At 51.5% G+C, this 20,579-nt stretch overlaps 2 protein-coding genes across 3 annotated transcripts in view; both read right to left on the bottom strand.

The window, feature by feature from the left end:
• Nucleotides 1-16,358, bottom strand: part of Chat (choline O-acetyltransferase) — a 48,089-nt gene extending 31,731 nt beyond the window's left edge. The window contains exons 1-7 of one of the 2 annotated variants that reach the window (XM_076834770.1): nucleotides 16,325-16,358; nucleotides 14,249-14,352; nucleotides 11,308-11,496; nucleotides 10,562-10,680; nucleotides 9,072-9,125; nucleotides 5,450-5,630; nucleotides 3,323-3,500 (exon numbers count right to left, since the gene is read on the bottom strand). In XM_076834770.1, the coding sequence (XP_076690885.1) occupies nucleotides 3,323-3,500; nucleotides 5,450-5,630; nucleotides 9,072-9,125; nucleotides 10,562-10,680; nucleotides 11,308-11,496; nucleotides 14,249-14,314 (787 nt within the window). In that variant the 5' untranslated portion in view covers nucleotides 14,315-14,352; nucleotides 16,325-16,358. Of the gene's footprint in view, nucleotides 1-3,322; nucleotides 3,501-5,449; nucleotides 5,631-9,071; nucleotides 9,126-10,561; nucleotides 10,681-11,307; nucleotides 11,500-14,248; nucleotides 14,353-16,324 lie in introns of those variants that run through there. The other variant, XM_076834769.1, reaches the window with a different exon arrangement.
• Nucleotides 16,359-18,328: 1,970 nt separating this feature from the next.
• On the bottom strand, nucleotides 18,329-19,924 carry Slc18a3 (solute carrier family 18 member A3). The gene has a single exon (XM_076835232.1). The coding sequence runs from the start codon at nucleotides 19,922-19,924 to the stop codon at nucleotides 18,329-18,331; it is 1,596 nt and encodes a 531-aa protein (XP_076691347.1).
• Between the last annotated feature and the right edge of the window lie 655 nt (nucleotides 19,925-20,579).

Below are 20,579 nucleotides of genomic sequence, written 5' to 3'. Positions count from 1 at the left end.
GCAACTCTAATTAATGTGCTAAAATTTATGACCCCAAACCCTCCTATATGGCCCAACACAGCTCATAAATCTCAGTCAACTTTCCTGAGCAAGTTTTCTTTCCTTTCTACATTTCAAGAGGCTCTATCATGGTTTTTTTTTTTTTGTTGTTGTTGTTGTTGTTATTGTTTGTTTGTTTGTTTTGGCTTGAGAATCCCACCCCACCTCTCAGCTCCTTCTGTGACTCTGCAGATCTGGGACCAGGTGGTACCAGTTGAGAGCCTCCTCATACTCTACAGCCATCACAGGTATAGTCCTGCAGGTCATGTGCTCAAATTTTCTGTTTCCCCTGTAAAACAAATGTCTCTTCAGCTCCTTTTGGTCCTTTATTGGTCTCCTCATCCACCTCCTTCTACTGGATTCCTTCCTTGCATTTGTCTACGTACAACCAAGAACTTGCCTTTCCTTTTAGAAACACTTCCCTTGACAGTCGTCCTCTTCCAGAAATTCCCTTATTTTTCTGCTTCTTTTAATACCAACTGTCTGATCAGAGTCACCCACGCTTGCTGGTTCTACTCACTGCTCCATCAACAATCTTTTTCTGCCAATGGACCATTCCCATCCACATCCATCCAGTCTTTCTTCCTACTACTCCAGCCTGATCCTTGCCAGGTTCACTGACAATGTCAAGGTTGCCAAGCTTGGCATCTCCCCTCTTCCTTGAGCTCTGTACAGAATCTATATGGCTGGCCAGTCTCAGCTTCTCTCTTGAATCTGTGACTCATCTCCTGTTTTTACGGGCTGCTGTTTCTCACTCCCTTTGCATCTTTCTCTATTTGACCCCCTGTCCCTGTTCTCCTGTTTCTAGATGATCTCATCCAGGTCGGGGACTTTAAATATCATTTAGGTGCTGATGGCTCTTGAATTTATATCTCTGTGCTGACCTCTCCCTTGAGCTCCAGACACATAGATCTAACTTGACATCTCCATTTAGATGACTCAAAGCATCTCAAATCCAACATGCTCTGACAGGATCTTTATGCCCATTCCCCACCTTGTTCCCCATCTCAGGAAATGGTGCCATCATCCACTTAGTGGCTTATATTAAAACATACAAACAAACACAGGAATCTCTCTCACTGCCCTTTTCCTTCCCAATGTATCTGATTTGAGACACACAGACCTACGCACATCTTTCCATCTTCACTCTCAACCCTCATCCATACTATTATCCTCTTTCATTTTGAAATGGAAACTGTTTCCTAAATGGTCTCCCTGCCCCTTTGTGGGCAGGGGCTGCTCCCAGAAGGAGGGCTCTGGGGAGGATTGGTTTCTTGCCTTGCCCATGACACAGTTGATGGTGCTAATTCAATTAATCCATTTGCCCAAGAGGCGGTGCCTGTGTTCCCTCTTTTCTGTTCAACTTGCTTCAGAAGCAGCACTTCCATTCACAAAGCCAGATCAAGTGCCATTAACAAATTAATTCTGATTAGCGCAGCCCAAGCACTCAGGCCTCAAGGCAATCCTGGTCAGTCGTCTGGGGCCTGGCCTGCTAATAAAGTGGAAACCGTGCTGGAAACAGAGGCGATTATTTTGATGCCTGTCTACGTCCCTGGAGGGGAGAAGAGTGGGATGTGATTTCACTACAGTCTCTAGAGGGAATTAACTCACTTTCAAATGATAAGTTATTAATTCCCCAATGTGGTGGTCAGCTCTGTGAGAACAGAGTCGGTGCAGCACACCTCCCTGTAGCCCCTGAAGCTTCTATTTAGGAATAAGTATTCATCAGGTGCCCAATAACTGGGAGAGAAAAATAATTGGTAAGTGAGAAATAAATCTAGGGCCTGGTATCATCAGTAACACTACATTCTTTTATTATCAAATGCAACTGGGCTGCTACTCTGATTGGCACAGCTGATTCAGAACCAGTTGGTTCTATTTAGACAGTGCCCTGTCCTCTTGGACCACACAGACTGTGGGAGGAAGGCAGAGAATCGGCATTAGCCAAACAAATGCAAAGCTGCCCTCAGAGATCTGGCTAGCAATACAATCAAGACAGGAAAAGTGGTGTAGGTGACAGAGTGCTGATGTGAGGGAAGGATGCTCTGGGAGAGCCTGAGGCCCTGACCTAGGCTGGCTCTGCATGAAGCCAGGAGCCAGCTCTAGAGAAAGAACCTTCTAGAGAGGAACTATAAAAATGCAAATGCCTGTTTTTTAGAGAGCTAGGTGCATCCATCCAGCATAGCCATCTTTGCCAGCCAGCTGTTCTCCTTGTGGTCCCCAGGGCAGGAGACACATGTCCTACTGAAAGGCTGACTTTGTCCACACTCATTCCACCTGCGTGGATGTCATCCCTCCATCCTTCCTGCCCCTCTCACTCATGACACAGGGCTTTGCTCCATACCTACCTTGTCCAACAAAGCCTTTCAATATTCTAACTATAAGGACTCCTTGCCCTCTCTCAAGTCCTGGAGCACTTGCTTGGCACCTGCTGTCTCCGTTTCTCTGCAATTGGGCCTCCTCTCCTATGCTCTCTCTTGCCCTGTTCCTATCACTGGGTGGCTCAAGGGTAAGGGGCTTCATCCCCTCTATCTCTCATACTCCCAGGCTAGTCACAGATTCCTCAGTTGTCGGCACACAGGGAGTCTGAATAGATTGCCTGGTCCAATGCAATCCCTAACTGAATGAAGACTCCTAGAAGTCTTGCTTCTAGAATGCCTGATGTGGACAAGAAAGGAAGGCACTCCATAGAATTAAGGCTGCTTTGGTTGGAAAGTAGTTTCCAAAAGGACGATTAAAAATTTTTTGAGACTCCAATAATATTAGCTTTCTAATAATAATATTTGGATTCCAATAATATTAGCTTTCTTATGGGAATGCTTGGAAGCTCTTATAAGAATCAAGCCAGCCAGAGGGATAATGATTGGCTTGAAAAAGACCCAGGACTAAGAAACCAGGTGAAGAAAGAGGCCAACTACCTTCCCAGAGTCCAATCTGACCATCTCCCTACAGTTCAGAACTCACCATAGCCCAGCCCACCAGTAAAACACAACCTTCTTCCCATTCAAAACCTCCCCTCCCCCAGTATTCCCAGAAGCCCCACAATTCCAGTACTCCTTAATGTCACCCCAAAAGCTAGAATATCATCCAACAAAACACGAAGGTACAACAGGGTCTTCAGCTTCAAGACACCTTGCCATCCCATCTTGAGTTGAAAGGCGTCCTGAGCACCCAGTGCTATGGCTAATGGGGATGAGGCCATGGTGCCCAAACATGGAAGAGGGAAAGCCAGTGGGCATGAGGATGAGATGAACGTGGAGATGTGCTGGGCACTGCTGCTAACCTTTCACGAGGACCGTCCTGGCCTCAGCCCACTCGCTCCTCCCGTCTGACGTCAGCAGGCCGATTGGAGGTAAGCGTTCATCCTCGTTGGAAGCCATTTTGACTATCTTTCTCAACTGAGTGAACAGATCCCCCTCACTGAGACGGCGGAAATTAATGACAACATCCAAGACAAAGAACTGTGGGGGAAACAGGTCAAACATGTCACTCATGGCAGCTGGCCCAACGTGCCAGGCCTTCACTGAGACTTCACTGGTGAGCTAAGGTTCGGGACTACTCAGGCCCCAGGTTCCCAAGGTACTTGGTAATTCTGAACTGTCCCAGTTTGGGGAATGACCCAATATTATTGATTGTGTTGGACTTCGATGGTGTCCCCTGCCACCCCCGGAGAAAGCCAGATTAAATTTAGCCAAAACAAAACTGGCTTTTGTGGTTTCTAGTTCATGTAAAACCATTATGTCTTGGAAGAATGGTTCAACCCCACCATGGGAGGGCAGCGTCTATCAAGACTAACATATACATACCTATGACTCAGCAATTGCTTCTATAAGTACATATGGTTTAGCCTACAACTTGGAGAAACATGTGTATCAGGGAGATATGAAGGAATGTGTGCATATCAGCCTTTTTGCATTGGCAAGACAATAGAAAGAGCATCATTGTTCTCCAGGAAGGGAATGGATAAGTAAAATACAGTGTTCTTATATAGTGCAGAGTTAACTAGAATGAACTAGTTAGAGTTATGGGGCTAGATCTCAAACACACTGGTGAGCAAAGAAAAATAAGCAAGCCAGCAGATAATATGCAGAGGAAGATTAAAGTAGAAAACCAATACACAAAACACTCTCTGCAACCAAGTGCACATGCCAGTATGTCTGCATGTACTCTGTATGGTGCTGTCATTCTGTCACTTTGAAGGTCAGAGCCTTCATAAAGGGCTTCATAAAGGGCCAATTCCCAAGTTGAGACATCATTTTTAGTTGATTGACATGCGCATCTAGCCCTTTCCCTGAGCAGTGTCTACATGGCCTGGTCTAGAGCAAGGGTCCGAGAGATTGTTTCTGGAAGGGGTGAATACTGTGCCATATGGGGGCTAGGAAATCCAGGGTTTGACTTGTGAGTGAAGATGGAAAACGGCTTTTGTTTTATGGCTGGCTGACCAGGTGCCATGTGGGCTTCATAGCCTCTTGCTGGCCTTCAAACCTGGGAACAGAGGTCTCAACCATCTCAGATGGCAGACTTTCACTGGGCTCCCCACTTATTAAAAATGTGAGATGAGCCCAAGAAGGAAACACAAATACAGGGGGCTGAAAGTCCATGGTATGGTTGTCAAGCTAAGGTTTACCATTTAAAAAGCAAAAACAAGAAAATATCCTTTTTTTCAGGTGAAATACTTTTGTGAATCCTCAATATATAAAATATATTTTATATATATATATACACTAAGAAGGTGTCAGGAACTCATCTTGGCCTGTTTCCAGGAGCCCCATGGAGCCCTTACTAGCTCCTCTGTGGAACGCTGTCTGAAGACCTGAGCTGCAGGGCATAGAACATGGCCTTGGGGCATTGGCCAGACCTATGGGGTCCTTTCTACTCTTGGACAAATCTCACTTTCTTATCTGGCAAAAAAAGAGATTCAAAGATCCCTTCTGGAGGTTCATTTTGAGGACTAAGTGGAATGAATGAGGGTTAAAAGCTGGACCCCTGATTTAGCATAGGGTGTCCCATCCGACAGTCCTTTACAGAGTTCACCTCTCTGGGGGGTAGTCTCCAGGGAGGCCACAGCCTGGGTAACTACATGGAAATAAACAGAGTGCCGGTGGCAGCACCAAGGCCATGCTGGGTTTCACTCATGACCCTCATTCTGTCACTCAGGAGCTTGGCATGAGAGCCCAGGGAGCGCATTCCCTATCTGATGACTCTCCTTGCTAACTGGTGAACAGAAATAGGATTGACTGGAAGTAGGAGAGCCCACGTTGCGGGACTATTCCCCAGTTCACTGTGTGCCTCAGGGAAGTGGGCTGAGCACCCTTGGAGAAGGAAGAATGGATGAGCACACTTGGCCACTGTGTACCTTATTCCCTCCTCCAAGTTGGAGAGGCTGCAGAGGTGACAAGGGGCCACTTACCTGGTTGCAACAGGCCACAATGACATGTTCAGGCTCAGGCATAATGCTGCTTTTTTGGGCCACCAGTGTGTCCTGGGTGTGACCAGGGAGCCGGTAGGAAGAGAAGAGCCCATAATACTGCTTCATACAGAGGGGCTGCCCTGAAAGCTGGCCCCTGGCACTGTCCATGGGGATGGAGTGGCTGGAAGAGGAGAGCAAGAGAGAATCAGGCAGCCATGAAAGAATGGACAAGGGGGAGAGAGGAAATTTGAATCAGTTCTATTGTTTCTCTGTGAATGTGTGTGGTGTTGGGGATTAGACCCAGGGCATTGTGTATGCTAGGCAAGCACTCTACCACTGCTACACCCCCAGACCTCTATTGCAACTTGATTAGGAAAGATGGGGTACCAAGCCCAGAAGTGAATTTTTATGTCAATTTCAAAACTCACTTCTCTACTTTTGTTGAGGGGGGGGTTGGTGGGCAGTACCAGGGATTGAACTCAGGGGCTCTCAACCACTGGGGCACATCCCCAGCCCTATTTTGTATTTTATTGAGACATTGTCTCACTGAGTTGTTTAGTGCCTCGCTTTTGCTGAGGCTGGCTTTGAACTTGGGATCCTTCTGCCTCAGCCTTCGGAGCCACTGGGACGACAGGTGTGCACCACTGAGTCCAGCACTTCTCCACTTTTTAAAATAGTAGAGTGACCCATTTCTGTGGCCCAGAGAGACCCTCAGAGTTTTCTCAAATCTCCCCTAACCCACCCCATCTCATGCATTGCTTATGTGCCCTCTGTGCCTTTGCTGATCATTGATTAACACAGTTTTGTTCTTACCCCTGTATTATGCAGTTCTGTTTAGAAAACTCTCTCCTCTTCTCCAAAATCCTCCTGCTTATCACCTCTTCTAGAAGCCTTTTTTGATTTCCAAGCATAAAGTTTTCTTCTATGGTCTCTGCATGACTGTGTCTATCGTTCCTCCCACCCACCCCCCACCCATGTATCCATCCATCCATCCATCCATCCATCCATCCATCCATCCTTTCATGCTTTCAACCAACAAATAGTTGCTATGCCAGGCACCATTCTAGGGTCTGGAATATAGCAGCAAATAATCCTACTATGATGGGGTATGAGTCCTAGGATATGTTGGTGAGGGGGCAGATCACATATAGCAAATTGGTAAACAGGATAACATCAGATAGTGAGAACAAATGACTGGCAAGAACAGGAGGATGTAGCCAGTTGGAGTGGGGAGGCAGTCTCACTGAGGCCCCAGTTCACTGAGCTGCTACCATGTAGGCAAGGAAGGTGGAGTGTCCCACCACCCTGGCACCAAAGGTGCAACATTTGTAGCGACAGTATGGAAATTTAAAATCTCGAATTCCATGATAAAACACATTTTGTCCTTGGTGACATTTTTCTAGTAATTCATTGTGGTTGTGTTTTTAAATTTTTTTTAAAAAAGTCCTCCTTAGAAATAGTTTGAGAAGCAACTATGGAATGCTGAAAGACAGAAAGGAAACCAGTAGGATTGAAGTTGAGTGAAGAGAAGGCAGGTAGAAAAGGCCAGGTCCTGTGGTTGGTTTTTTTTTTTTTTTTTTTTTTGGTGCTGGGAGTGGAACCCAGAGCCTCACCCATGCTAAGCATATTCTATACCACTGAGCCACACCCCAGCACTGTTTTGCTTTTGTAATGAGTTGAGTGGGAAAAAGGAGACCCAGGAAGAACAAGGAAGAGAGCTATAGCTGAGATGGAAAAGTGGCCTTGGTCTTTGTGGGGAGGGAGAGGGAGAAGAGCAGCTGGTTCAGCTCTGAGGGAAGTGACCACACCAGAACACAGTGAATAGATGTGGGGTGAGGAAGAAAGAGGGCCTTCATAGTTCCTAGACTTACCACCTGGGGATGTGCTGATGCACTTACTGAGACAGTGAGACAATGCAAGAAGCAAGGTGGGCAGAGGAGGGGCATCAGAGTTCATAGGGGCTCTTCTGTAATGACTGGGAGATGCCAGGGGCGGGGCGGGGGGGGATGCCTGGGGCTCAGTGGAAGAACAGAGCTGGACAGCTGTATTTTGTGTCTATGTTTCTGTCTTGCCCAGTATCTGAGAATCTTTTGAGGACAGGGATGAGGCTTTATTTCTCATCAGTATGTTGCAAAGTGAATTAGTTAATTAATTAAGGTCCAAAACAGGCACTCAGGCAAATGTTCCAACCTTATGGCATTTACAAACATTGTGCAGATAGGCATGGATGTGGTGTGTGTATGTGTGTGTGTAGAGTTCATGTTCAGGACTGTCCATGATAAATGTCTTCAAAGTCCCTAGGCCTAGTGGGCAGGGTCAGTGCCCTTTCTCCACTATGTGGCTGGGTTGCTATAAGTGATGAGGTGCTCTGAAGACAGAGATGGGGCTGTGAGCTAGAGGACTGAGTTCTGGGAGGAGACAGAGTATTGCCAGTGAGGAGGGAGATGGCTGAAGAAACACCTGAGGGGGTAGAAGTTCTGGAGATCCAGTTTGGGAAGGTACAGTGACCACCACATTAGAGAGGAGTGAGAAGAGTGTCACAGCGTGCATGGTTGGGTGCACACTGGGGAGGCTGCTGTGTGCCTAGCTTAAGGCTGAGAGATTTTAGGCCTCAGAGGACAGTCATGGTCCTCTGACTGTCCTCTGGAGAGGCTACTGTTAATATTTCCATTTGACAGGCAGGGGACAACAGCTAGAAGTTGTCAGACTCTGAGGTCCACACTTGCCATTTGTGGCAATCTGAATTCAGATTCAGGTTGATGACCCCAGGGCCTGACCTCTGAGCCTTTCTACCCTTTGTTTTCTGAGAGTCCTGCCTCCTCCTCTCTAGAAGGTATGTGGGTCTAAGCCTCAAGGCTGGGTAAAGCCTGAGTTGGATCCAACTGAACAAAGAATACAGGTTGGTCTTTGTTCCCTCCTTACCCTGTCACCTTCTGGCTGTGTGAACACAGGCAAATTACTTAATCTGAGCTTTGGTTTTCTTAATTGTGCAAAGGACACTACTTTGGGCTCCTCTCTCTTTCTAGCACCTGATGCCCTTATATACTATGCCTCTGCAGACCCGGGTCTTCAACTCTCCCTGCTGTTCCTAGGAGCCTTGGGGCTTGGCCAGGAGAGGGACTTTCCTTCTAAAATCACAGATAACCTACTGTGCTTGTACAGCTCTTTCCATCTGTGCGAGCATCCCCATGTCCATTGAGTTTGGTGGGATTGAAGAAAGAAGCTCAGAGCATGGAGACCACTCCCACTGTGTAGCACGGCTAAGTCTAACAACTCTTCTTTCTCCACCCTCCACGTGTTATGTAGACTCCTGACAAATTCACACTGTGTGAACATCTAAATTTTGGAGGGAGGGAGGCATTTTAAATAGACCAAGGAAATATGGTGCTTATTCTAGGAAGAAGAATGTTCAGTGGTCAGGTCAGCTGGTTAAAGGTCCTCCTGATGCTGAGGAGTGGACAAGGAAACACTGGCTCTGTGACTAGGGTCAGGAATCCAGATCAGGAAAAAGACAAGATCCCTGCCCTCTGGAGCTCTCTGTCTAGCGTGGCAGGGTGATAGATGCATGAACAGGCCGTGTCAGAGCAGAATACTACCCATCCGGGGCTGGGCCCAGTCCTACCTGTCCAGCAGAGTCTTGTAGCTAAGCACACCCGAGATGAGGCTGGCTGCAAACCTGCAGAGAGAGGAGAGGCTGAGTTTGCCTGCTTCTCTCCCTCCCTCCCCTCTGCCTCCTTTCCTCCTTCTTTTTCTCCTCCCTTCCTTCTTCCTCCTCCCTACCTTTGTCTCTGCTCTTCCTGCCCGCTCCTTTTGTCCCAAACTCAACCATCAACCCACCATATGCCAGGTCTGTGTGTGCACTAATCAGATGTGGCTCCTGCTGCCCCTCCCCCAATGCTGTCAGCCCATCACAAGCCTTGCATTAAAAATGGTCCCTGGGGGATGAAGCAGTTCTTGGGGAATGGAGAGGAGAGGAAACTGGAATCTCCTTGAGGATGAGAAGGAGAAGGAGGAAGAGAGGGCCAGGAGAGGCTCCAGAGTCAGCAGGAAAGGGCTAAATGGTAAGGTGGAGTTCTCCTTAGGAAAGGCCACTACGGGGGTTGGGACCCTCAGAGTTCTGGAAAATTCAGTCTACTGGGAGAAGTCCATAATTTCATTCTTTTAGTGGCTAATGAAAAGGAAAGTGAGTAGTGAGTGGGGGGAGGGATGCCCCAGAGAACTGTGCCAGGGGACCATGTCATCTTAATTGTCCATGGATGATGAGGCAGGGCTTAATTGCACAGGGGGGAAAGTGCCCCCTCAGATGCAATTTGGAGAAGTGTTTTCAGAAATTCATCCATCCACACTCTTCCTTCTGCCCCAGTGAAGTTCTGGCTGCAGGGGAAGAGAAGGTTACCCCCATCACTACAGTCAGTGGAGCTGGCCTTGTGGCGAGGATGAGGGTTGTGGTGAGGGAATTCCCAGCATGGCTGAGCCCTGCCCAGAGACTTAGGGGCCCTGTCTTTTCTCCTCAGGCCACTTTGGCCTGCCTTCTCTCTGCATTGTCCCCATTCAGTCTTGAGAGCAGAAACTGAGACTCCAGCCGGGGGATCCTTCTACCCCCACCCCCTACCCTCACCAGTCATCGTCATCAGTGGGCCCAGAGGCCCTTCCAGCGGCTCAGTGAGCTCTGAAATTGCAGCAGATGGCAGAGACTCTGGCAGCAGCGGCTGGCAGGGAGCGATGTTTCCACCCCTCTGGAGTCTCAGTTTGGAACCTGGGCTCTGGAGCAGCAGGAGCTTCACCCTCAGGCAGTCTGGGGCAGTGTGTCCCAGCCAGGAGTACTGGTGAGTAGCAGAACACATGCCTCCTCCCAGGGCCTCAGCCAGGTCAAGACTGCTGTGGGGATCCCCAGGGTCCATGACCTCCATTTAGAAGACTGTGTGTTTATTACCTGAGTGCAGCTATGCCTAAACTCCTTTCAACCCAATGCTTTGGATAGCCACTGTCTTGAGGCATTTGGCTCCAGAAAGCTCAACCAATACACAAGCTGTGACCTTTCTTGTGCTGGGGCCAGACCCCATACCTTGGGCAGGTACCCAAGCTGCAAATTCAGGAGCACAGTAGCCTCACCTTAGCTGGTCGTTGGTGTCTTGAAAGTGCTGCCGAGCAAAGATCACAGCTGGGCTGGAGTTGACGGGCAGAGCCAGGCGGTTATTGAGATACATGTCATTGAGCCAGAACTCAGACACCTGCCAGGAAGCACAGGGAAGAGGAGCCATTCTGGATGTTTGGTGATATCCCTCTGTTGGCCACACAGACCCCTCCCAAAACAGGGCCCTTGCCAGTAGAGATTACCAATTCTATCCTGGTGGTCCCAGGGGAAAATTGGGGCACCTCATTGGATTATTCACTTCATTCATAACTGAGCCCCAGTTATGTTCTGGGGCCCAGGTGCTCCCCAGTCCACCAGGCCCACCCTTCATCTTTGTCCCATTCTGGATGGTTAGTAATACACCCCTGTGCCCTGCCTGTGGGTCTCATTTCTGCTTTTCACTCTGCTCTGCTTCTCTGACTTCATTTCTATCTCCATTTCCCCAAGACTTGTCCCCATCTTTGTATCTTGTCTCAATCCCCCGTCTCTATTCCTATCTTTCCTTTATTCCTATTCCCCACCTGTTGTATCCCCATCTCTCCTCTTTTTTCTCCATCCTTTTTTCTCATCTTGCCTTCCCCACACTCTTGCCTTTTGCGGTCCCCCAACCCATGTTACCTATCTGTTCCTATCTACCCCCATCCCTGTCTCTTCCTGTGTCTCTGCATCGGCTTCCTGCCCCTTCCTCATGGGACCCTTGTCAGCCTGTCCCAGCAACACTTACCCAATTGGCTGTCTTCTCCTGTCGCTCCAAGAGTTTCTGTTGCAGGGTCTCACCAAGGCCACCAGGGGCCCCAAATCTCTGCACGATGGCCTGGCTGTTTCTGAACTGCTCCTCAGGGACCAGATGTTGCATGCACTGCAGGTAGGTGGCCAGCGTCTGCTGCAATGGGGGCACTGGCAATTTGGGCAGCTCCTGGAAGAGGGGGTTCACAGGCACTCAGTGTGCATGTCCTTATTTGTAGCCCATGACTGTCCCTGAGATGATTCATAGCATGTGTCTCATTCTGTCCTCTTTGTTCCCTATTCAGGTCCTGTCTGTTTCTAGGATCTGGCTCAACAGAATTATAAATTAAGGATACTTCTGTTTCCTTTTCCTGTCTTTCACTATGCTTGGGTCCCAGAAGGTCACAAAACACAGAGGAAAATACCTTGATGTTGGTATCAGCGAGACCTTGACCCTCTGGCTGACAGTGGTATGACCTTGGGCAAGTTCCTTTCCCTCCGTCAGTATCCGTTTCTTTCCATATAAAATGATCCTCTTATAGGATGAAAGGGATAATGCATATGAAAATACTTACAAAACATAAAGGGTAGGTCTAAGGTGAAAATTACTGACATTGTCGGATAGGAAGGGTGCTACTCTTGTAGAGATTTGGATGGGTCAAATATTGCTTTGGGTGGGAGACATGGTTCAGTGCTGCCTAGATGACCAGAGTCATTAGTGCTGGGAAAATGCTGACAGCCACACTTCATAATCCCCAGGTCCCCAGCAAGATGTCTCATGCCCTGAGTTCCTTGTTATAACCCTCCCAGTTATGAAACCTAGGAGGAAGATTTTGTTCCATGTGGGAAGATACAATGGAAGCTCAACCAATACACAAATCTCTCCAAGTCTTGGCTTATCGTCCATAGGACATAAATAACAACTCTTATCTGAGAGGGTCACACAGAGAATTAAATGAGAAAAATGAATGTCTACAAATAGGCCCATTTGGGGATATTACCAACCTTATCCCTCCAAAAGAAATCCTAAGGGGAAAACTGTAATCTTGGGGTGCTCCAAAGTGTGGCTGGAGTCAGGAGAGCATCCCAACTGCTGAGAAACCCCACCACTGAGGACCCAGTCATGGTCCTTACATGGGCACTGTACTTCCTATTTGCCCAGTTGCATTTCATTTGGGGGTGTCATGTCTGTCTTCAACTTTGTCACCTAGCCAGGCCACAGTTTTTCATCCCATTTGCAGAAGAAAAAACTGAGGCCCAAAGAGTGGAGAAACTAGTCCAAGGTCACAAAACAATTTGATGGCAGAGCCTGAACTGAAACCAATCTGTACCCAACATCCGGGGATTTGCTTCTTTCTCTCCAGTTGTTCTCTCTCTTTCTCCCTTTTCCACCCCTTCCCTCCCTGCTCAGTCTCTGACAATAGGATAATGCTTAATTTGTAAAGTTGGCAGACAGTGGGCTGCCTTCCTTGGAGGAATTTCTCCTCTGGAGGGTGGAGAGTTTCCATGAGGTAGCCGTGTTCACCCCACCATGGCTGGTTGAGAGCGAAGAGGCCCCTGGAAAGCATTTCCTGCTCTGTTCCTGCCCCTGCACCCTGGGCAGAGCAGAGTGCTGATGGATGAACACAGTTCCCTACCTGTCTGATCCTGTCTCTAGAGTTCCTTGCTTCAGCAGGGTGTGGGGGTTTGGTGCCAACTATGGGCTGCTGCTGCCCTGGGGACACGTGAGAACGGGTTTGGGCAGTAGCTGGGTTGTTCAGCCCACTCCCAGAAAACCAAGTCTGGTTCCCTACTCAGCTGCTCTGGTCTTACTTCTCTTGCATTTGGTGGGGGTGGTCTCCTAGTGGTCAATAGGTGAGCAAACAACTACAGAAAGCTCAGCCCAGGTGGTGACCTGGCCAAGAGTGCTGGCAAGTCTGACAGGAGCCACTGCTAGAAATGGCTACCCTTCTTCCAGGCACTCATTGTGGGCTAGGGCTCAGCCTGGGTAACAGGGAATCAGAGATGGGTAAAAAGAAATGAAGCAGGAAATTTCAGCTCAGGCATCTCAGGTCCAGAAGGGCCTTTTTCCAGGCACTTCTAGACTTCTGAACTGAACCAACAAAGGACTTTGGTACCTGGAGTCTCTCTCAGATCCATACATGTTTTCTAGGGAGTTCACAAAAGCCAGGCTCTGGACTGGACTCAGAGATGATGAAGAGACAAGAGCCTGCTTTCCAGGAAACCATAGTCTAGGGGAATGGGGGCCTCAGCATAAACTAGAGGTAACAGTAGAGGAGTTGATCAACTGCAGAGGTTGGGGCAGCATTAATGAGCAACTTCAAGGTCAGAAGTCAGAAAATTCTGATTAGGGTTTCAAATGAAGGCACAGGAAGGAGGAAGAGTAGTGGCAAAAAGATGTGTATGGAAGAGGAACCAGCACAAGCAACAACTTGAAATTAGATATCTTGTTCTATCACTTGGAGGATGCTACCCAGGGAGAGTGGCACTGTCCCAAAGCAGTGGAGAACGCAGTGCTTGATGTTCTAGGGCTAAACCGTGACAGCAGCTGGTGCTGGACTGTGGCAGGGTCTGGAGTAGGGAATTCAGCCTCACCCTAAACAAACACACTGGGCTCAAAGCCATCTGAAATAGAATTTGGTCTGGGGAGGTGGCAGGGGGAGTAGTAGTGTGTGGCAGAGTTCAAGGGTTTTCCCTGATCTGGTGATTAGGAAGTGTGGCTGTCAGCATTCCCCAGCACTTCTGAGCCACACCCAGCCCCTCCAGGGCCTCTGGGCTCCTCTGCTGGCCTGGGGCAGCACTGCAATCTGGGCCTGCTGCCCAGGAGAGTGCAGCATTGGGGAACAGGAAAATGCTGGGTGTCAGTCCCACTTAGGACTATTCTAGGGCATGTGAGTGAGGAGGGTACAAGTAAGATAGAGGGCTCTAAAATGACTCACAGTTTCCTCCTCACTGTTTGAAGTTTTTTCAGCCATCTTATGGGTTTTTTTTTCCAGGATAGGCATCTTGGTGACTCCTGGTCTCAAGTAGCAGAGGTGTAGATCTGGGGACAAAGAAGGAGAGTCATTAATACAAGGAACCCTCCACTGCCCACAGCCTGACTTCTGCCCCATGCAGAGGTTAGAATTTGAAAACAGTATCTAGGGGTCACATTGAAGATATGGCTCTAATCTTTGATCCCATGCCTATTCCTGTGAGCACAATGACCTCCCTGAGCCCCCAAGTTGGAAAGAGTGGGTTCTGAAGTGAGCCTCCAACTAGGACTTACCCTATCAAGGTTGCAGCTACCAAAGGCCAAGTGATCACCCCAGGGCAGCATTGGAGGAAGCAGGGCTGGGTTTGCCCATTTCCAATCCATGAGAGGTCACTACTGAATTCTAGCTTTGCTCCTGCCTGGAATCCAATTGGTACGTGCTTTGTTAATTGAAATCTCTTTTTCTCATTAGATTTTGAGCTTCTCAAGGGCAAGACTATATCTGCTGTGCCCAGTGCTTCATCTTTGGTGCTTGGCCTGGGGTGTGGCATGGAGTAGGGGGAATGCTAGTCAGCTGAGGAAAAGAAATGCTTGTGTGAATTAACATGAGCATGAATGACTCCAAGGTCCTCTAAGGCCTTTTGCTCTAGAAGGCATTCTGGGATGCTTGGGAGTGGCCTATGGCCAAGGCAGGAGGGACCTTAGGGCCTGCTGGAAAGGCTATGACTTAGGCTATCACTGGTCAGCAGGCTCCAAGGGTAGGTACCATAGGAATGTGGATGGAGATGATTTAGGAAACTGGATGACTAGGGTCCTTAAGAGCCACCTGACAACCTGGGGGTACACATTAATTTTGAAAGTAAAGTAGAAGTGAGCCAGCTCAAGAGGGGCAAAGGCCAGTTTTTAAAGCTGTGGAGGTAGCATCTCTACCCCCTGCAATCCACTTAAACCTAATCTGCAGAGGTATACAACCAGGATTTCCATCAAACCATCATCTATTTTTTTCCAAGAGCCTGAGGCATATGTTTAACCCATTCTACTACTACTACCCCTAACCAGAGGCAAGCACAGCCCTGGTGCTTGCATGTGGGTCAGCTGACCTTTGTAACACAACATCCAGAAAGATGGATGCACTAAAGTCTAAGGTTGGAGGATCCTGGAACTGAATGGCCCTGCTGGCAGAAAGATGTAAAATCTTTGCAGGCAAGTGTAGGGCACTCCCAAACTAAGCCCAGAGATTGCAAGGACTGCCTAAGACTGTATGGCCAAAGTGGCAGTGTTCAGGTGAGAGTCCACCCTAGCACTATGCTGTTTTGAGGAGGCCATGAGGGCAAGGTCAAGTTTGTAAAGTCCCTGCAGAAGGTGCCACATGGGTAACACTAGTCAGGCCTCATATTAGGAGCACAGACCTCAGCCACTGATTTCCTGGTGGTCTCCACCTGCCAGCTCCTCTTCTTCATGGGGCCAGCACCTACATATATATGAATATATGTCTTTCTACCTTTTTTGGTGCCCTCCCATCTGTATTCCTGCTGACCTGGTCGTGAAAGCCAGGGAAGGGATCTCTCCTCTGCTCTGTTGGTCCCACCCTACTCTGGTCGGGCATCTCAGCGACCCAGGTCAGAATTGCCACCTGCTGTCCCTCCTTTCACTTTTCTGCAAGGGTTTGAAGTCAGCTGGGTGCTCCCAGTACTTCAGGAAGCTCAGGTTGGGTCACGCGGACCCTCCCAGAGGCCACCGAAAGTATAGTCCTCTGCGGTTCTAGGTGAGATGAGAACACACTCGCGGAGTCCGGAGCCCTGATGGTGAAGCCCTTCCAAGCCCAGGCACCCAAGCTGCGTAATACCGCAGCCTCCTGTGTGTTCCCCGACGGCTGTTCCTATCATGGGTAAACCTCCGAGGGTCCTGGAACCTCTGGGCCCCGATGCCGTCGCTCCTTGGATAGTTCCTCCGAAGGGACAGCACCTCTGTACCCTGCCCTCCGCTTCCCCGGCTCCGCTTCCTGTGCCGCCCTCTGCCCGACCGACCCAGCCCTTCTCACCTGCTCGCCTGGACTCTGTAGCCTCCGCTGCCGCTGCACCACCAAGCAGGACTGGGGGCGGAAACGTGAGCCAGGGGGTGGGGGTGGGGGAAGGCGCGTCAGCGGCGTAGAGGTGGGGGGCTGCCACCTAAGCGGGTAGTGGAGCCTCCGACGTCGCCGGGTCCCCGCGGCAGCCCGACTGGCGGCTAGCGAGCCGCCGCGCCTCTCCTCTCCTTCCAGTTCCTCCTCCCTCCCCTTTCTCCTTTTCTCTCCCTCCCCTGGCCCCTCCCCCCGTCTCTCTTCCTCTCGGTCCTCTGGCTTCTGCAACCCATCCCCCGCGATCCCACCTCCCAGTCCCGGAACCTGCCTGGACGGCTTCCCTGATGATGTCGCGGACCAGCTGCGGGATTCAGACACAAGAACTGGGTGAAGAACGCTGGCCTGCCGGCGCCGGTCGCCCCCAAGCCCAGTCTTCCCCTGTCTCCGCAATCCCCCCCAGCCCCCCATCACTGTGTTTGCATAAGCAGAATTGGGTGTGTCCATCTGAAGGAAATGACTGTCCCCCTCCCCAGTGGCTAGGCCAGGCTCAAACCCTACATTATACCCCCTTTCAAAATAGTAATAATGAATCAGCTTGTGGATCCCTGCAGGACATTCTTCCATTTGCCATCCCATCCTTTCTGGCACTTTGGGGTGGGAGGTGGAGTTGAGGAAATGCAGATTTGGGCCACCCTGGATGGCAGACCTGAGCTGCTTAGGACATTTGGCAAGAGGCACACATTCCTCCCAGACGACCCCTGTCCCATATAGATGCTCCCAGAAGAGTATATATAGATTCACCACAAAGATAAACCCTGCTCACACCCACCTTGCCAGAGACCAAGGCAGACATGCACACACCAGCAGTACAAACACCCCCCCCACACACACACACATAGATGACCCTAACCCAACTGCCTTTTCTCTCTGGAATGGAAGGACTTGCAGCAGTGGTTGTGGGTTCCGTGAAAGGGAGAATCTGGCACACTTGACCCTGGGGCTCCCAGTACTAGGACTCAACAATGGGAAACTTCTCTTCCAGCACCCACACTCCCATCTTTTCCCTTCAGGACCCAAACCTGCTCGGCAGGGACATAGCAGGGGTGCTGACAAATGACAATTCCTTGTAGGATACAGTCTGCCTCTCTAACACACATACTCCCTGAAAGATGGGGCCCATTTTCCTCCCTCTCTCCACAATAGCTCTATTCCTACTCCTTTCTGCAAGCCTGGATGGATCGGAATACTGGTAGGAAGGGAAGCCCCGACTAGGATCCTAGGAGCTCTGGCCTGTTCCAGGAGTGTCCTCAAGGGCCGGGTGGGGTACCCAGGCTTCCGCTGGTGCCCCCGGGCCATCTGCTGAGCTTGAATAGGAAGGGCTATCTCTGGCTGAGATGAACCTGTGCTCTACTATGTATGTGGAGAAAAGTCCATGATGGGTTTGCTTCCTTTGTATCCCCTTTCCCAGATAATAAAAGAACCACAGATTCTCTCGCGGCTACCAAACTCAGGGCTGAACTGGGGTTTGGAGTCCCAGATCACCCACCCTTCTCCCCGGCTTTGTGCCAATCTGCCCACCCTCACCAGTAAAGAGACTCGGCCTCCTCGGACAGACATGGTTTATTAATTCGGCCGGAGGTGCCGCGGGGCAGCAGGCCAAGTTTGGCACTGGGAAAAACCAAAGAGAGTACAGACAAACGTTCTGCTCCACACTAGGGAGCGCTGAGGTGGCCGCTCACACACCTCCATCTCTGCCAGGAGTGCAATCTCTTCTCATACCTTGGTGCTCCAGGCCCCATTGGATAAGAGAAAGGGGAACAGGGAATGGGTAGCGGAAAGGGGATTAGGACAAGGAAAGACAAGACTGGGATGGAGCTGGGGAACTCGCTGGAGGAGGCGGTCCCTGAGCCCGAGTTGGCCAGTGTGCTCGCAGGGCACCTTGACTCAAGGGGGTAGGCTGGGTGGCTTGGAAGAGGAGCGGGGCTGCTAGCTGTGTGTGTAGTAGTAGTTGTAGTCATCCTCGCACCGGTCAAAAGGGCCAGGCGGGCTGCAAGGCTCGCCATCCGGGCCCGGCACAGAACGCTCACGTAGGCGCACCGCGTCGTACAGACCCTGCGGCGGCTCGTCGAGCAGCACATCCCGTTCCGACCGGGAGCGCGTCAGGAGGCCCACGTTACGCAGGAGCAACAGGACCGGCGCATAGAGCAGGTTGGCCAGGCCCATGCCAAGGCTGAGCTGCTCAAAGCCAAGCGAGTGTACAATATGGCCAGCTACTATGGGCCCGAGCGCGTAGGCCACGGAATAGGAGATGTCAGCGATGGCATAGACACTGCCGTAGACTGAGACGTGGCGCACGTCCACGAGAAAGGCTAACGTGGGCAGCAGCGCGGTGTCCACTAGTGCAATGCCGAAGCAGAGGCCACAGAGGGAGACCACTAGCGGCGCGAAGGAGCGGCAGGCTGGCACAATGCACGAGCTGGCGCCAATCACTGCCAGCCCCAGCGCACCATACAGCCACTGCAGGTGTGGATAGCGCGCTGCCAGGCGTACGGTGAGGTAGACACCTAGCACGTGGGGCACAAAGGCCGGCAACCAGGCCATTCCCATCTCCCACTCCGACGCCGCCATCGTGTTCTTCATCCACGTGGCGATAGTGGGCTCGAGGAAGGCTAGGGGAATGTTGCAAGTGGTCAGCGCGCCGGCTACCACAGCGATGTAAGGGTCCAGCATGAGGCGATGGATGGGCGTGCCCACTGGCAGGTTGGCTCGAGCGCGTGCAGCTGCAGAGAAGGGCTTGGCCACCGCCAACAGCAACAGCGCGTCGAAGAGTGACACGGCAGCAAGCACCAGAAAGGGCACGCGCTTTCCAGCGAACTCATAGAGGATGCCCCCGAAGGGCGGCGCCACTAGGCTTCCAAAACTGATGAACGCCAGCGCCACGCCCAGCGCTCGACTGCGCTCGGGCTCCTCAGGATACTTGTCCGCGATCATGGCAATGCCGGAGGTGTCGGCGAAGGCTGAACCCAGGCCCTGCAGGCTGCGTGCTGCGAACAGCGTGGCGTAGTCCTCGGCGAAGGCGAACATAACTGTGGAGGCAAACATAACGCCCAAGCCAATAAGCAGCGGCACATCGTAGCTCATGCGGTCAATGAAGGGCCCGCTCAAGGGATTCACCAGCAACTGCAGTATGGCCTTGGAGGCAAACAGAACCCCAATTTTCACATCTTCACTTTCCGTGGGGTAGCGAGGCCGCAAGATCGATCGGACAGGCCCGGCAGCCGTCGGGGACGAGGTGTTGGCAGTGTAGGCGCTAGCATTAGCCAAAGTGGGCGGCGGCAGGGTGGGCTCCCACACCTCGGAGGTCAGGGTGGGGCTCTCGCTGCCCCCGCGCATGTGAGCGATGTAGTCGGGCACGATGGGTACGATGACCATGTACAGCATGTTGTCCAGTAACAGCGCCACGCACACGATAACCAGCACCAGGCGCCGCTGCCTCTGGGGCTCTTGCAGTGCCGCATCCACCGCTTCCGACAGCTTGGTGGCCGCTGCCCGGGCCTGGCCGGCCGGTGCCGCAGGTTCCATGCCCCCACCTAGCTGCTCCTCCGAGGACGCCTCCACCGGAGTTGGGCACCAGCGTCCCGCAGTGCAGAGACCAGGGCGCGGGACTTCGGGGGCGCGGTCCTCGCCGCGCAGCGCCCCCTGTGCCTCAGGTGGCTGTGGGGCTCATGCCCCCGGGTCCAGGGAAATGCAAAGACTCCGTCCGGCAAGGAGCCGCCTCCGCTTTGAGCAGATCCTGGGACCCGCCGCCAGTGGGCTCAGGTGCGGCTGCGAAGGCGGGTGCGCAGAGGGGTTGGGGCAGAGACTGGGAGTGTTAAGCCTGGGGAGCGCAGCAAGCACTCCCTGCCGTGCGGAGGCCGCTCGCACGGGCCGAGGGGCATGCTTCTGCTGCCCGCCGGTTCACTCGCCCTGCCGCCGCGTTCCCCTCCCTTCGCGTCGGCTCTTGCCTCCTCCTCCGCCTCCTCCTCTTTTTTTCCTTTCCACTCGGGGCTGTGACGCGGCGAGTCCCGGCCCCCGAGTGGTGCCCCGGCCACTTGCGTCGCTCATGCTAATGCAACGTCGGCGGGGCGGGGGCCAGGGGCGGGGCGCGGCCGGGCAGGGGTCTCCTCCCTCGGTGCGCCGGGGCTACAAGCCCCTGGAAGGGGTCTTAGTGCAGAATGGTCCTGCACAAACCCCTAGA

This window comes from Callospermophilus lateralis, chromosome 15 (genome assembly GCF_048772815.1).
Source record: "Callospermophilus lateralis isolate mCalLat2 chromosome 15, mCalLat2.hap1, whole genome shotgun sequence".
In the NCBI taxonomy this organism is placed as follows: domain Eukaryota; kingdom Metazoa; phylum Chordata; class Mammalia; order Rodentia; family Sciuridae; genus Callospermophilus; species Callospermophilus lateralis.
The sequence above is the reverse complement of the archived record's forward strand: the minus strand, read 5'-3'. Positions and strand labels throughout refer to the sequence as shown.

Bases quoted from the DNA above. Each gene is read 5' to 3' on its own strand.
- Slc18a3 (XM_076835232.1), bottom strand. From the start codon at position 19,924: ATGGAACCTGCGGCACCGGCCGGCCAGGCCCGGGCAGCGGCCACCAAG.